This window comes from Mus caroli, chromosome 12, assembly GCF_900094665.2.
Source record: "Mus caroli chromosome 12, CAROLI_EIJ_v1.1, whole genome shotgun sequence".
Classification (NCBI taxonomy): Eukaryota; Metazoa; Chordata; class Mammalia; order Rodentia; family Muridae; genus Mus; species Mus caroli.
In genome coordinates, this window is record NC_034581.1 from 26,514,249 (window position 1) to 26,530,736 (window position 16,488).

The following is a 16,488-nucleotide window of genomic DNA, read 5'->3' on the forward strand; positions in this document are numbered from 1 at the left end:
TTCCCTATCTCTTCCAACTAGTTTGGATTGAAGTCTATTTATGTTAGATATTAAAATGGCTCCATCAGCTTGCTTCTTAGGTTTGTTAATATTCTTTGATTTTGTTATTCTCTCCCCATCCTACCATCCCCCATGCCCTCCCATCCTCCTGCTGGTCCCTATACAGTTCACTCCTGTACCATCTAGTCCTCCTGATGGTTCCCACCCTCCCCTCCCCCATACCCTCCTGTCCTCTCACTCACACCATTCTCTCTCCTCCTGTAACCTCCTGCCTCCTTGATTATCCCTTCTCCCTCTTTTCCTCCTCTTCCTCTATAAATATTTCCCCCCTTTCTAGTTTTAGTAACTACACCCTCCCTGCTTTCATACAGTTGTAAAAATTAAACCTACAATCTTCATATGTGAGAAAACATGCTGTCTGTCTCTCAGAATCTTATTTCAGTTAATCTCTATCTATTTTCATATAAATGTCAGGATTTCTGTTTTCTTTAAGGCTGGATAAAGTTTTATTGTGTTTATGTACCACATTTTCTTTGTCTATTCATCTACTAATGCATAGCTAGGCTGCATTAGTAGATGAGCTCCTGTGCAGCTAACTCTTTGGTGGGCTGGCTTAGAGCCTTCAGGTATATGCTCAGGAGTGGTATGTTCAGATCAAATGGTAACTTTAGTTTTAGTTCTGTGATATCAATAGCGGCTGCACCCACTTTACAATTAGGTGATAGGACCTCCAAGAGCTAGGCCTAATGGGAAGATCAGTAGAGCAGACCCTTAAAGTGGGTGGTAGGACTCCTGCCCTTCCCCGAGTTTTTTTGTGCTTCAGACATAAGCTGAGCAGCTTGGTTGCACCATGTGACATGCATACACACACACACACACACACACACACACACACACACACACACACACACACACAGTGCACACAGTGTTCTGTCTTACTAGAAGCCTAAAGCTATGTGGCCTATCAGTCATGGACCAAAGCCCCAGAACCATGAGCAACAATAAAACTTCCTCCCTATAATTTATCATGCCAAGTGTCAGTTACCATAATGCAAAGCTGACTAATGCAGAGTGGGAAGACAAGGAAGGATTAAAGATGGAGAATGAGTGTTAATAAACAAGCCAAGATAGTTATGGTGAACTAATGTTTCTACAGCTTATAAAGACACATATCACATGTAAAGATATCTTTAATGCAAGCCCAGAGGAGGAGGATATCTGAGCCAGACCAGCAAAATGCTATAGCATTTATTCGCCCGTGCTTTCTGGTGACTGGAACGTAATGAGAGAACTGAATGTATTTGAAAGAGCCTTGCTGATTCTGAATGAACATGAAATTGTCTGGAAGGATCTGGAGTCTATGTGAGCTTCTCTCAAGCCTTTCAGGCTTATGTGATTCTCTTAGCCTTCCTCCCACTCATCCATTAGCCTTAATGTGTAGGAGAGGCATTAGCACGGTCTGGCCTGCACTGCTCCTGTGGAAACACATGAGATGGAAGCTACTGCAGCCTCGGGCTGATGATAAGACTCAGCATCTGGTGTCCTCAAGCCTCTGACTCCAACACGTGTCATGTCTTTGCCCAGGCAGCTTGAGACTTGCCTTTGCCAATGTCTGGCTCCAAAGCAGTGAGGACCTCTATTCACACAGGAGGACCCTGGATCCACTTGCAGGTTCCTGCAAGACAGAAGGCAGGATGAGCATTGTCTTCAGTACTAATACCCCTGACATTTCAGGTGCCACTCAAGTCACTGTGGTATGAATTTAAATTCAAAGGTACCATTTGCCTTTAGCTGAGCAGAGCCTTCACTTCCAGCAGGGTGAACCCCAGGAGGCAGGCTCAGCCACTTTCAACTTGGCAGTATGCCCAGAACCTCTGCTCACCTTACCGGGTAGAGCGGTAGGGCCCCACCCAGGAGAGAATATTAGGGTGACAATGGTCATTTCAGGCAGGCCTTTTATGTGATATGTGACTCTGAATTAATTTTTTAAAAAAAGAAATTAGTACATTTATTTTATAGGCATCAACACGCCACAGCACACACATGGAGGTCAGAGGAAGAAAACCTGTAGGAGCTGGTTCTCTTCCTCTACCATGTGGATCCTAGGTGGGAATGGGGGTGTCAAATCTGGGTCCTCAGGGGTGACACCAAGTACTTTTACCTGTTAAGCCATGTTCCTGTCCCTACATTTTATTTTTAGAGGATAATCCAATGTATTTGTGTTGTAAGCCCTTATGTTTTGATATGTGCTGGAATTGTGGGATAAGTATAAGGATTAGCTAACCTAGCTCCTGACATATTTAGTTTCCTTGTGGGGAGGGCATTTTGCACACCAGTCTTTCAACAACTCCAAGAATAAAACACATTGCTGTGGTCACATTCTGGGGAGCAGCCCTTCCTGTCTGACTGAATCTTCACTTTCTATCCTGCATCCCCTGAGACGCATCCCCCTCACTTGCTGGGTAGCACCACTTGCTATCTGTGCCTAGAACCTCAAGCCTAACCTATGTCATACATGACCTATAAATACATCACCTGGGACTATACATGAAGAGGCAAAAAAAAAAAAAAAAAAAAAAAAAAACAACCCAAATTTATACTGATTTTTTTCCATGCTGGCTATAACCTTATTTTTGTTCATTTTTATTTCTATTCCAGTGTATGCTTGTATGTCTCTATGGTTATGTGCATATGTGTGCATAGCTGCAGAGGCTGTAAAAAAGACTATGGTCTCTTGGAGCTGGAGTCACCGGCATTTGTGAGCAGCCTCTTGTCTATACTAGAAACTATGCTATTCTAGAAGAGCAGCAAGCATTCCTAACGGCTAAGCTGTCTCTCCAGCCCCTTTAGCCATTTTGTTTTAAAAAGCAAATTGAAAAATCTTTTTTTCTTTTTTACTTCCTCCAAATAACAACTTAGATAATATTGAAGTAAATGTTGAAATATTTGCATGTAGTTTCAAAACTGGGTTTGTACATATCTTTTACACCTGACAAAGGTGGGGGAGGGGTTCAGCACCAAATGCATAAAGGAAGAGTATGGCTATGTCAAGGTATGTTTCAAAGGAAGGTTTATTGTAAATCTGAGGGAGAGCACAGCAAGAGGTATGTGCAAGAGTCTAGAGCAGCGGCAAAGGAGTAGACTGGACATGGTCAGGAGAATGAACCAGGCTATGAAGGGGGTTTGGGAGAGGAAGACCAAGAGTCAGAGGGAACATGGCCAAAGTATCAGGGTTAGATAGAAGTAAGAAGGTGAGAAGGTGGGGGAAGGGAAGCTAATGAGCTGAAGAAGATCAGGGTAGGTGGTAGGGTGAGAAGAGCTGAGGAGAACAAGGCTACCTGCATAGACTCTGTAACAGTCACTTGTGAAGCTGAGAGCATTGAGGCCAGCATGTGCTTTGGTGCTAATAGGCACCCTAACCTTCACTGTAACCATTTGTCCTGGGGTTTCTTTGGGACTTGACATTTTGAGTGTTGTTGTTGTTGATGATGATAAGAGGTTAGGTAATCTCTTCTGTAACTGCGTCTTTGCTGAAATTAAGCCACTGTTGGAATTGTCAGGACTCAGGAAGGCTTGAATCGTGGTCAAAGGTCAGGTAGGAAGAGAGGAGGGCAGACCTGGGTCATCTGTTCTGCTCACTGCCCAGGTTCTGTGGGACCGCTTGGGAATAGCTAAGTACAGGCAGTTTTGGAGCAGTCTGGAAGTGCTGGATCAAGCCAGGGGAACAGGCTGATTGGAAATTCATCAAAAACATCTGAAGCAGTTTACATCTGCTTTCAGCACATCCAGGACTCACTGGTTTGATTCAGAGCAGTTTTCAGTCTTCAGTTGATTGGAAATCTGCTGGGACAGGTAGGGACTAGGGACAAAATGTAAAGTTAAAGAGCTTAGGGGAAAATCTTTATTTTGGGTGTGCACACGAAACTTCCAGACTTTTGCTTTTGGTAGTTGGGGGTGTGAAAGTGACAGGTTCCAAGAAATTTTCTCTCTGCAAAGTCTGGTATTTAGACAAAAGCCAGCACTCCCTCAGGCACTTGAGAAGCTAGTTCCCACTTGCTAGAAGGATTCATTCTCCTTATCACTGGCAAAAGGGACACACAGTCCTTCTGCTGGGTTTCAGATCCCAGCAGACCTGGCTTCCAGGTTTCCCAACATCCCTCAATCCCTACCTGGCATATCCTATCCTCTACCTTGAACTTTCCATCCCAAGAACTGGGCTGCCCTTTCTCCAGAGGCTCTTCCCTATATAATCTATACACCCCTCCCTCATACACACACCTCTTTATATGCACACTCTCCTCTCTTTCTCTCCCCCCCCCCGCCCCCGTCTCCCTTCTCATGGTAACTTCCCTGGCTTCATTCCTTGGGACCAGTGAACTTGCCCAGAGTGCCTTTTTTAACAACCTTGCCTTTGCATACTTTAATCTGCCACGAATTGACTCATTTCACCTGCAGAGAAAGAGCACTTCCAGGACTCCATTCATTCTCCATTAACACATACCTGTAGCGTCTATAACATCAAGGTCCATGCTAGTCTCCAGCCTCCCTCAGCCTCTACTCACTGGTTATTGCTGTACACATCAAAGCTTCCCACCCAACTCACTGGCTCCCTTTTTTCCAGGTACCCATTTCCCTGTAGCCCTAGAGATTATTTCTCCTGTCACTTCTCCATGGTGATGCCCACCATACAGACAGTTTCTTCTATCTGTTGGGGGAAAGAGGCAGTCTCCTGGAAGGATTTCCCCTCCCCCACCGGATTTACTTGGTTAGTGTTAAGAATCAGTCCCTCAGCAGGGTAGCCTGAGATGAAATGATTATCTGTCTCCTGGCCAGCCTCTAAAAGGCCTCCCATCAGGTAATTAATTGTAATAAACTGAGGGAGATCACTCAGAGGCCAGATGAAAATCCTGCCAAGCTCCGTACCCTGCAGAGCCTCTCCTTTGGTACATAGATCTAGATCTGAATTCTCCAGAGGCCATGCTTGCCCTCTTACTTCCTGTTCCAGCTAGCTTCCACTATTAGAAAGAAAAAAAAAAGCTTAAAAGGCTGGATGACAGTCCTCACACTCCCCAGAGAGATTGGCTGGATGTGGCATTTAAGGTGTCTAATGGAAGAGAGAAGCAGGGAAAGATGTAAAGGACTTCCCGTGAGAGACAGAAGTACCAGCTCCTGGCTGCAGCCCATGGTGTCCTCTGAAGAGAAGATGGGGCACAAATGAACCCCACTTGGGGCTTGCTTTAAAGTGGCAAAGCTGGCCACTGGGTGAAAAACCTGCCCTTCCCTTTGCTTACCTCCAGGACCCTGCCCAAACTATGGAAGAGCAGGACACTGGAGAGTTGACTGCACCTCTTTGCTTCACTAAGGTAGGTCTGTGCTCTAAGTTTCTCCTCCACAGGAAAGACTCTTGGATCTTCTGTGCCTGCTGTCCGAGGACTGACACTGCCCTGGGACTTTCACCTCTAACAAAACCATCAAGGTTATCACAGAGGAGTCTAGGATAATTGTTCAGGTAATGGGCAAGCCTCTACCATTCCTAATAGATTTGGGAGATATTTAGCCTTTACTTCCCACTTACTCTGAAGAAAGTTATCCTTTTTAGATCTCTGTGGTGGGTGGGTGTGGGCAGTGATGGTTACCCATCAGTCCAAGACTACAGGTCCTCTCCTCTGTTCCCTCTAGGGTCATCTGACAGCTAACTCCTTACATTATTGGGCAGAGATATCATGGTTAAGTTACACTTTTCCTTTTCAACCAACTCCGTCTGGAATTTCTCCCTCTTTTAGCCTCTGAAGAGCCCCCTTATTTACTGGCTAACATTTATGCTTCACTCTACCCCCTATCAGACTCCCTCATTGACCCACTCCTATAGGACACTTCCTCTTCTAAAGTGGCCTCACATCCTCCTCCTATTAAGATCCTACTCTTGGACCCTATCTCCTACACCAGTCACTCTCAATATCATATTTTCCAAAAACCTAGACAGGGCTTAAAACCTATCACATAGTACTTTCTTGATAAAGGTAGTCTCACATGCACTCCTGTACCCTACAATGCTTCTATCTTACCTGTACTAAAAAAAAATGACAGTTCATACTGCCTAGTTTAGGACCTCAGAATTATTAACACAGGTGCCATTCCAATTCACCCAGTTGTCCCTAGCACTATATTCTACTCTCTCAGATTCCCTCCTCTACCTCTTACTTTACTGACCTAAACCGTAAGGACAGTTTCTTCACCATTCCTTTACACTCAAATTCATATGATCTTTTTGTTCTTATCTGGGTGGATCCTTATACTGGTACAGCATCCCAGCTTACTGTGACATTCTTCCCCAAGAGGGTCTCACAGGATTTCAGCCAGGCTCTGTCCACTGACCTCCTCTCTCTAGCTCTGCCCACAGCCACTTAATCCAATATGTAGACGACCTTCTACTATGTCATCACTCACTCTTACTGTCACAACCATATACTGCTTCGCTTCTTACTGTCTAGGAAACAAAGAATACACCGTGTCTTCCCTTCTAAAGCTCAACTTTCTATCTATTCTTTAGATCAAGAAGCTGGGCTTTCTGCTACCCATGAATAGTTGTAAATGCACTCTTGATTGCAGACAGTACCTGTGGACCCTCCTGCCTCTAGCCATCATTGAGAAGACTCTCTCCTTCCCTCACCTGGTGAGGTACCTTACAATCTGGATTCCTAATACTGCTCTTCTGGCTCTGCCCCTATAAGAAGCATCTAGAGTTTCCCTGACTGAGCCTTTAAATCCTAGTAAGCCTGTAATGCCTACTTTCCTTCGCCTCTGAGATGCAGTCCCACAGATGAGTCCCCTGCCCTCACTTTCCCAGACCTTGACCAACCCTTTATACTACTGAAAAATGGTAAATGGCTGTAGGGATTTGGGGACAAATGAGAGGACACACACATTTGCTCTTGTTACCTACCTTTTCAAATATCCAGACACACAGTTAGATGAAGAGGTTGCTTACAAGCACTAGCAACAGACTCCCTACTGGCCTGGGAAGCTTTTAAGCTCTCTTTTGGTTGCTTTCTTTCATCATCCTAAAGAAAACCTGATATTTCATCTGGTCCCTGACCTTTACCTAACCCTGTTACTCACTCACCTTCCCAAGGCCACTGTCCTCATCATTCCTGCCCAGAGTCACTTGAAACCCTTACCTACACAAACTCACAACCTCCTATTTCCCTTCTGACATGTCATGACTATACTTGGTTTATAGATATGTGCTTATCTCTCTGCTCCACAGGCTCCTGCCAAGACAGAGATTCCATCCTCTCCTCTGATCTGGCTGGAGAATTTTCTCCTTTACCCTCAAGCACTACTGTGCCCTTCTCCCAGTCTTGAGTTGGCTAAACAAGTCTCTGACTGGAGCCAAGCACCTGGCCTCACTACATTTACATCTTCCTGCCAGAGACTAGAGCGACTGCCCACCCATTGAGATGCTGTTGAGATTATTTTGCAATAAAATCCAGCAGAGACAAAGCAACAGAACCCAGCCAGAACAAAGGATGGGCCTTTGGGATTTCCCCCATATATTTAGAATTTAAAAAAATAAATAAACATTAAACCTTGATCAGAAACCTTTCTCTTGGGTTCATTCCTTTCTCGTCTGTCCCATTCCATCCCCAGCTCTCCTTTCAGGTAAATCCAGTTCTCCCTGGCCTGGCCGCTAGATGGCTACAGGTGAAAAGGTCAGCTTAGGAACTTTGGGAAGGTCATGGAACACTTGCCCCTCCGGAAGGGAGAGGCTAATTAACATTTCTCAGACCACAGAGAGAAACCACATTCCTCAGGACTGACCATTGCCCACCTTCAGACAAGGGAAGTCCTTGTCACCTCATTCCCTAAAGACCAATCAGTTTAAAGGGGGTTGGTAGTGCTCTATTCTGCCCCTAGAAACCACATAAAAACTCACTGAACAGGTGCTGGTGGTCGCTGCCTCTCCTTTGGGTCTGGGACAACCCCAGTGCACTGGAATAATACATTCTTCTTGCTTTTTGCATCAATCTTGGCTCCACATGGTTCACTCGTGGGTGGGTGGGCAGTAAGCTAAGGTTCCCCAGAGTTTTACACAGGTGGCTACACACTACTTCTCAGAACGCAGAGCTCATGGCCTACTAATCATATAACCTTGGGAAATGCTTTTGCTGACAGCACTGCCAAAGAGGCAAGTCAACATTCCTATCATCCTTTCTCTATTCTCCTCTTGGTTCCTCCAAACTTACTCCCTATGTACTCTGAGTCCCAATGATAGGCCCTCTATGTTATGGGAAGAGTCATGGGTTTCTAAGGGTGACTCCTTCTACAGTACAGAGACTGTCTTCCTGACCCTCAAGCAAAGACCTATTTACACATCTTTTCACACTGGGGCTCAAGCTCTCTACTCACTCCTCCAATTCTTATTTCACCATCCTTTTTGCCCTCCTTAAGGCTACCATCCAGGCATGTTCTACCTGAGTCCAAACCTCCCAACAGGGAGCCATGAGTGTGTGTGTATACTGTTGCTGTCTTCAAATAGACCAGAAGAGGGCATCAGATCCCATTACAGATGGTTGTGGGCCACAGTGGGTTGCTGGAGATTGAACTCAGGACCTGTCGAAGAGTAGTTGGTACTCTTAACTACTGAGCCATCTCTCCAGCCCCATCGGGAGTTACTCTTCTGAGGGAGGACTGGTAGATCTCTCTCTCTCTCTCTCTCTCTCTCTCTCTCTCTCTCTCTCTTTCTCTCTCTCTCTCTCTGACACACACACACACCCTAATAAAAAGCACAGATACATCTTTTTATCATGGTAGACATTTCTCAGGATGGATAGAAACGTCTCCTACTCCATCAGAGACTGCAGCAGCGATTTGTTCCCACCTCATGAGTGATATTGTACTCAGGTTTGTACTTCCTATATCTACATATTCAGATAACGGCCTGGCATTTATTCCTAAAGTCACTCAGTTAGTCTTGAGGGTCTTAGGGGTACAGTGGCACATTCACATTTCCTACTGACCTCAGTCCTTGGGGAAAGTAGGAAGGGATAATGGAGTTATTAAGATTCACTGATCAAAACTGTCTTCCAAAGTCCTTTTCCTTGGACTCAACCTTTGCCTGTTGCCCTCACTTGAATTTAGGCCACACCCCTCTTTCCTCAGCGCCTTTGAGTTAATGTGCATCCCTTCCGTCTGGGAAATTGACCTCATGTAGAAGCAGCCCCACTGTGTGACTATCTACTTACTTACTCTCACTCTGAGACACCATCTCTGGGAACACATTGATCTTGTGCTCCTCATGCCCACAACTGATCCTATACCCAAACCATACCATCAGGAGACTGGTTTTATTTGAAAGTTTTTCTCCCACAGGCTTTCAACTCACACTGGATGGGTCCACATCTGGTCATCTTTATCACACCAATGGCAGCTGAACTTCAAGGAATTAAACCTGGATCCACCTATCATGGCTCAAAAGGGCTCCTGACCTCTTATCTGATAAGTATAGCTGCCAAGTCTATGTACCCACTAAAGCTTAGGCTTTCCTACTACCCACCTGTTCCTGAGAATTGCCTTCTCTGTCACCCTCCTGCCCTGAGCTCACTTTGTTTTTCCAACCTCCCAAACAGCAGGACCATGACAATCCTTGAAGTTCCAGATATACCATTCATAGTACTACACTTCTTCATTCTGCCTTCTGGCTGCTCTCTGGCTGCCACTCAGAGATTTAACTGTGCTGGCTTAAATATGTTTGCCCCATGGAGCGGCGCTATTTGGAGGTGTGACCTTGTTGGACTAGGTGTGTCACTGTGGGTGTGGGCTTTAAGACCATCATCCTAGTTTCCTGGAAGTCATCTCCTGTTTGCCTTCAGAACAAGATGTAGGACTCGAAGCTCCTTCTGCACCATGCCTGGTGGGCACTGCCATACTCCCACCTTGATGATAATGGACTGAACCTCTGAACCTGTAAGCCAGTCCCAATTAAATGTTGTCCTTTATAAGAGTTATCTTGGTCATGGTGTCTGTTCATAGTAGTAAAACTCTAACTAAGGCACTAACTTTCTATACCCAAGCAGTAAGGAACAGCCCACCTTCAATTTATGTGACAATTCCAGGTACCTTTGTCTTCTCCAGTACCCGGCCTGGCCTGCACTGACTCTTCATCCTGGGATAGGTGCCTATATTGAAGTTGTAAGTACCAGCACTCTAACCAGGGTGGAACACACAACTTCAACAATTGTGTTGTGGACCATAACAAGTATGGTCATCTTTATCATCTGGGGGCCCTTAGAGAGTAGGTCCAAGGGGTTGTGGGGTAGATGTAAATCTATATGACCAGGGCTAGCCCATCTGGCAAAAAATGAGTGGTAATTTTTTTTTAGATCCCTTGAGGAAACACCCACCGTCTTTTTAGGTAATATAGTGGGGGTTTATTCAACAATCTGAAATCACCCTACAAGTTCAAGGTGCAGGAGACCTTTCTTAACTCAGCCCTTTGGAAGACTATTCTAAATGAACCTCTGAGTCTCCTCCACATCTATGGCAGTAACAGTGGGTCATAGCAGTGAAGCAGTAACAGTAACATAACTTCATCCTTCCTTCATGCTCCTTTGCAGCAATCCTGAGAGGCAGCTATGCCTCTTATCCACTTAACCCTAAACTCTACATTCTGTAACCTCAAAACATGCCCCTCCATCACCTCTTCTCAGCATTTCCTCTAGGCTCTGCCCAACAGTTGCCTAGCAACAGCCAGGTACAAGCCTGGCTTATATATAAGAACTATTCGCTCGCTCTCTCTCTCTCTCTCTCTCTCTCTCTCTCTCTCTCTTTCTCTCTCCTATATTCCTGGACAGCTTTCCCTCCTCTTTCTCTCTCCTCTTTCTGTCCTTCTCTGTCTCCCTCCCTTCTCTGCCTCTATCCCCTCCTGTAGGTCCCAAATAAACTCTCTTTTATACTAAGCTTGTCATAAGGCTGATTTCTCAGAGGGAACACTTCGGCATGGGCTTGTCCAGGTGCTCCCTTCCACCCCACCACCTCTGGTGCGATACCTCCGGTGCCTCTCTGGTGATACCAGGTGACTCCCTGTTCAATAACCACTCAGTCCTTCTCTTTGTTCTCACATATTAACAGCTCAATTTCAAGAACCTTCTTCTGGTACCAAGTCAAGTCGTTCCAATTCCCAGTCTTCACGGACTTTTCTAATCCATTCATGGTCCCTATTTGCCAACTCTATTACTTCCCCCAACTAATCCAATACACAGAGGAGAGTTCTCTACTTCCCTCCAAGTCTCACGCAGGGTCTGATGGGCTGTAGCCCTTCCAATCAGGATTGGAATTAGTCTAGCAGTCTCAGTGGCTGCTATGGGTTTGGCCACAAGCAGCTGGGATTCTAGTCTGTCTCTATCTCAGCAAGTATTCGCCCAGCTAGGAGACACTATCCAGGAACCAACTTCTGCTCTGCAATTACTCCAAAACCATCTCAGTTCCCTAGCCTTGGTGGTCCTAAAAAGGTGGAAAGGCCCTCCACTTACCAGCAGCTGAAGGGGAGTTACCTGCCTCTTCCTCAACAAAGAATACTGTTTTGTGTTAAGACCAACCTGGCCAGGTGGAAGAAAAGAGTAAAGACTTACAGGAGCTAGAAAAATCTCTTTGTCACCCAGAAGCTAACTCTTTTGTAGAACTCTTATTTTTGACTCTCTTGGGGCCCTGGCTCTTAAATCTCCTTGGCTCACTGATTTCCATATTCATCATATTAATGATTGCTCCTTGACCCTTCAAGTTCTTTCAGGAAATAATTAGCAAAATTATCTGATGGTTGGTAATCTTCTGATAAAATTTCCCTCCCTGGCCACCTACCATCAGCTATCAGCCTGAGCCACTAAGGGTTCCAAAGTGGTCTATAGTTCATTAGCCTCAGATAATCCTGCAGAACTTGGGCAGTGAGTGAAAAACCATGTTTCTGGTCATTGCCCGACTCCCTCTCTTCCTGGCCTTATGACTGACTGGTATTCCAACCTTCCTGGTTCCTAACTAACGAAGTCCTGATTTTAGCTGAGAAGCGGTTAGAGGAGAGATTATATCTTTAGTCACCCTGTGTCAACAACCAAAAATGCTGGAAGGTCAGGTTCCAGGAACTTCCAAGTTCTGCCAGTTAGACAAAGGCTGACATTCCCTGTGGGACTTGAGATGCTAGCTCCCACTTGCTAGAAGGAGCTAATCTCTTCATCTCTGGCAAAAGGGACGGATACAGGGCGCTCCCATTAACACACAACTGTGGTGCCTATAAGTATATCAAGGTCCATGCTAGCCTCCAGGTTCTCTCAGCTCAGACTCAGGAATATACAGTTCATTGCCACTGGACCCAGCCCACCACCTCTCTTTCTCCCAGGTACATAGTCCCTGAGGAACACCCTCCCCTCCCCCAACCCCTATTCCCCCACTGCTTCTCACTATTTTACTGAGAGACAGTTTTTGAATAAACTTTTCACTTTTTCGCCCTTTCTTCACCACACCCTTCCTCTTCAGGAAGTAGTTGCCAAACTAAGGGAAAGAGAGAGAGAGAGAGAGAGAGAGAGAGAGAGAGAGAGAGAGAGAGAGAGAGAGAACCCATCTTCATGGCTACTGATTGACAGGAGTACTTACCTACAGGAGTCTATTTGACCTGTAGGTGGATCCAAGTCTGAACTCCCTGAAGCTTACATGAATTTAAAGTTTTAGACAAGTTAGCATAGCCATTGTTTGTAATCTGCACTGAAACCCCCATTTGGTTTGTTTGTAAACAGCTTAAGTCATAGGAAGAGCTATAGTTTGGGGGTTTAAATCATGAACACTCCTCTGTCTACAGGGCTGGATATGTAGACTGGACAGAGATGTTTTCAGCATGATGAGAAATTCTTTGAAGTCTATACAACCAAAGGGAATTTAACAATTGGAACCGATGACTATGATAATAGTAGACAGTACTTTACCAGAGCTAGATTAGTAGCTTATCAGACCTCCATTGATTCATGTTAAAATTATGAACTTTTGAAGTCTTAATATAATAACAACAGCATAACCAGAGTGAAAGAAATCTGAAACACTTTTCATTTTTCACATAAAAAAATTAAATCATTTTTTTTTTTTTTTTTTTTTTTTTTTTTTTTTTTTTTTTTTTTTTTTTTGGTTTTTCGAGACAGGGTTTCTCTGTGTAGCCCTGGCTGTCCTGAAACTCACTTTGTAGACCAGGCTGGCCTCGAACTCAGAAATCCACTTGCCTCTGCCTCCCGAGTGCTGGGATTAAAGGCGTGCGCCACCACGCCCGGCTTAAATCATTTTCTTAGACCCTTGCACTTAGCATTTACATATCTTAAATCACTTCCATGGACCCTCACAACTCTTAAGTTTTCACTTAATACACAGACTTTTACAACTTGCATCTACATATCTTAAATTAATTACTTAGACCCTTACAACTTTCATAAACAACAAACCTTTTCCTCCAATTATTTACCATGGCACACAGCTGGTTGTTTACCCAGAGCAGTCATTGCAATACAAGTTCCTTTAAATAAAGGAATAATAAAATTTTATGTTGAACCCTGCTGTGTGAGTTTATCTCTTTCAGAGTGATGTCTTCCAGCACTGTAAACTGACTGTGTCTGATTTTTACATAGGACATGGGTTGACCTTGTAGCTGCAACCTTGGGGGAGAAGCTGGTGTGCTTGCTGCTATTAAACTGATAAAGCCACCTTTAGCCACTAACATAATCAGAGATCTGAAAAGGATAAATTAAGGGCAAGGAGTCTAGCTCAAATGGCCTTTGCATCAATTAAAATGACAAGAGATGTACTCACTATCTAGACAGTTACCCTAGGCTGCCCATGCTAATCTCAAGGGTTTCATTGCGGGCAGAGTTTATCAGGCTTCTGGCTATCACCCAGGAAAGTATTAAGTCTCAGCTGCCAGACCCAGAAGGTTGGAGAGATTTTCCTGTGGAGGAGGAACTTGGGAAAACTACATTCCTCGGGGTAGGCAGAGGAGGCCAATTAACCCTACTGTTCTGTGTCTACAGTCCAGGGAGCAGAGCCCTGGAAGAGGGAGAGGCATGGAGCAGTTCATTTCCCAGTGGCTAGTATCCCCACAATCCAGATGGAGTCATCTGTGCCCCATTGTCTTCTTTGGAGAGCTGGCATTTCTGTCTCTCATGGGAAGCTTTTTCATTAAGCACTTTAAATGCCACAGTCAGCAGACCTCTGAGGAGTTTGAGGACCATCTACTTAGTGGACCTGCTTAAACAAGTTTTACTTATCTTTAGTTACTTGCTTCACTTTGAAAACATACAGGAAGCTAACTAAGCCCGTCCTTGTAAATGAATTACATTTGTACTTGGCATCACTATGAGCATAGTTCTGACAGATTAAAATTTTTTGATCATTTATAAGGTAAGTGACCATTAACTTGCATGTCTTAATTATGTTTAACAGTCTACAACAAGTTAATAGTTTATATAATGATCAGGATTTTACAATTTTATCCCACTTAAACATTTGAATTGAAGACTTAGCTAAAGATCCTTTAGCATCAAAATAAAACTTTGAGCCATAAACACAGTGGCAAAGACATATATCTAGTGGCGCTAGACATATATCTGCAGGTCAGTTTCTGCCAGGCTGAATAGACCTTAGGAATTCATAAGCCTTACTTATCAAATATATCTTATTTATAAAACATGTGTGAGGTTTCAGACCTGGGACAAGGGGCTGAGGTTTATAATTTACATACTGAAGTAGACTTGGCTTCCATGTTATCCCAGCATCCCTCAGTCCTTCCTGGCATACGGGCCCTCTACTGAGAACTTTCCAGCCCTTTCTGCCTTTTCCTCAGAGCTTCTTCCTATAGCCCATACACTTTGATCTCTCCCCACTCTTTTCCTTCTCTCTGCGTGTACTCTCTTTCTTTCTTTCTTTCTTTCTTTCTTTCTTTCTTTCTTTCTTTCTTTCTTTCTTTCTTTTCCCCCTGTCTCCCTCCATACTATGACCTCAGTAAGCTCCTTCACAACCTGAGAGCCTGAGAGCAACTTCCCAATAAACCTGTGTTTATTGTATTTATAAGTATTTTATTCTGGTTTGAATTGGCTCATTTCACCCACAGAGAAATAACTTATCCACACGTTCCTTTTAAATTTTTTTCTAGAAGTCTGATGTTGAACACAAGTAATAAAGATGTAAGTGACTATTCACAAATCTCTAAGTCAGCTTTTGTTTACCTGAGTAGACCTTTATAACTTTAGAAATTTATAAACCTTATCTATTAAATATTCCTTATTCATCAAACATATGTCGTTCTTTTTCTAAAATTTTCTAGAAAGCTGGGGTTGAACAGTTAGCAAAGATATAAGCAGTGAGACAGACAGCTCTAAAGTTCGGTTGACATAAGCATACCTTTATAACCTTAGGAATTTATCATCACATAAAAATCTATCCTAATCCAAAATATTTTGGAGACTTGCTGTTTCCTCCTTAGTCTAAAGAGGAGATAAAAGGATGAGCAGAGGGCTCAGTAGCACTAAGAAGTTTTATGATTATTGCCTTGGTTTGTTTATATCAAATAGTCATCTTAACTAAGATGGTGGTGAAGTTCCATGTACCCTGTATACTCTTAGTAAAAATGGCTGCCAGCCACATGGTTGTTTCCATCTTGATGAAGTCATCAGCCAAGATGGAGGTGAACAACATGGTTGCTATTTGAAAACATCTATATTCCTAAACAAGAGTTGAATTCAAGTTACATAGACAGTATGCTGTCATAGGTCTATTTGTTTAAACAAGAGTTGAATCACATATGTAGGTTGCTATAGTAGACTAAGATTACCTGCGTATAGGTTTTTTTTTTACAATTATCAGACATTTGTTACAAGTTTTAAGCCTTTTGTCACAGGTTTTACAGATTTTTTAAAAGAAACATACCCAATAAACTTACAAATCCTGAGTTAAAGAGTTTACTCAATAGTTTTAAGAGATTTTGAGAGTAGAGCAAAGAATTTGTAGAGATAAAAGATTTTAAGACTGGAAAGTAGAAAAAAGCTTAGAGGTAAGAGGCTTTTGAGAATGTAGAGCAGCAGAAGTTTATACAGAAGAGATGTGGGGGCCGTTTGTTTGTGCAGTGGCAGAGGTTGTTACCATATGAAAGAATTTGGAAATCAAGTGTGCCATTTTTAGCCATTGAGTTGTAGTGAGAACAAGATGCTTTCAGTAAGACAGCAAGGGTTTAATGAAATCTCTGAGTCCAAGGAGGGAAGAAGAAAGGGTCAGAGACAGGAGTTCTACTAGATGAAAGTTCCAATAAGTTCCAAGAGGGAGCTAAGAGAAAGAGGAGAACCGGGTCACCATGAAGGACAAGGGTTGCAAGCAGAACCTCCCCAGAGTGAGGATTCCAATATGGTAGAGACTCAGGGGGGCATAAAGAAGCTGAAGGGCTTAGAGAACACCCCTTAGTGAGGAGGTGAG

At 43.8% G+C, this 16,488-nt stretch overlaps 1 protein-coding gene across 1 annotated transcript in view; it reads right to left on the minus strand.

Annotated features, from left to right (window-relative positions):
- Positions 1 to 1,172: 1,172 nt before the first annotated feature.
- Positions 1,173 to 16,488, minus strand: part of Tpo (thyroid peroxidase) — a 69,401-nt gene continuing 54,085 nt past the window's right edge. The window contains exon 17 of the mRNA XM_021179498.1: positions 1,173 to 1,675. Within this exon, the coding sequence (XP_021035157.1) occupies positions 1,637 to 1,675 (39 nt within the window). The 3' untranslated portion in view covers positions 1,173 to 1,636. The remainder of the gene's footprint in view (positions 1,676 to 16,488) is intronic.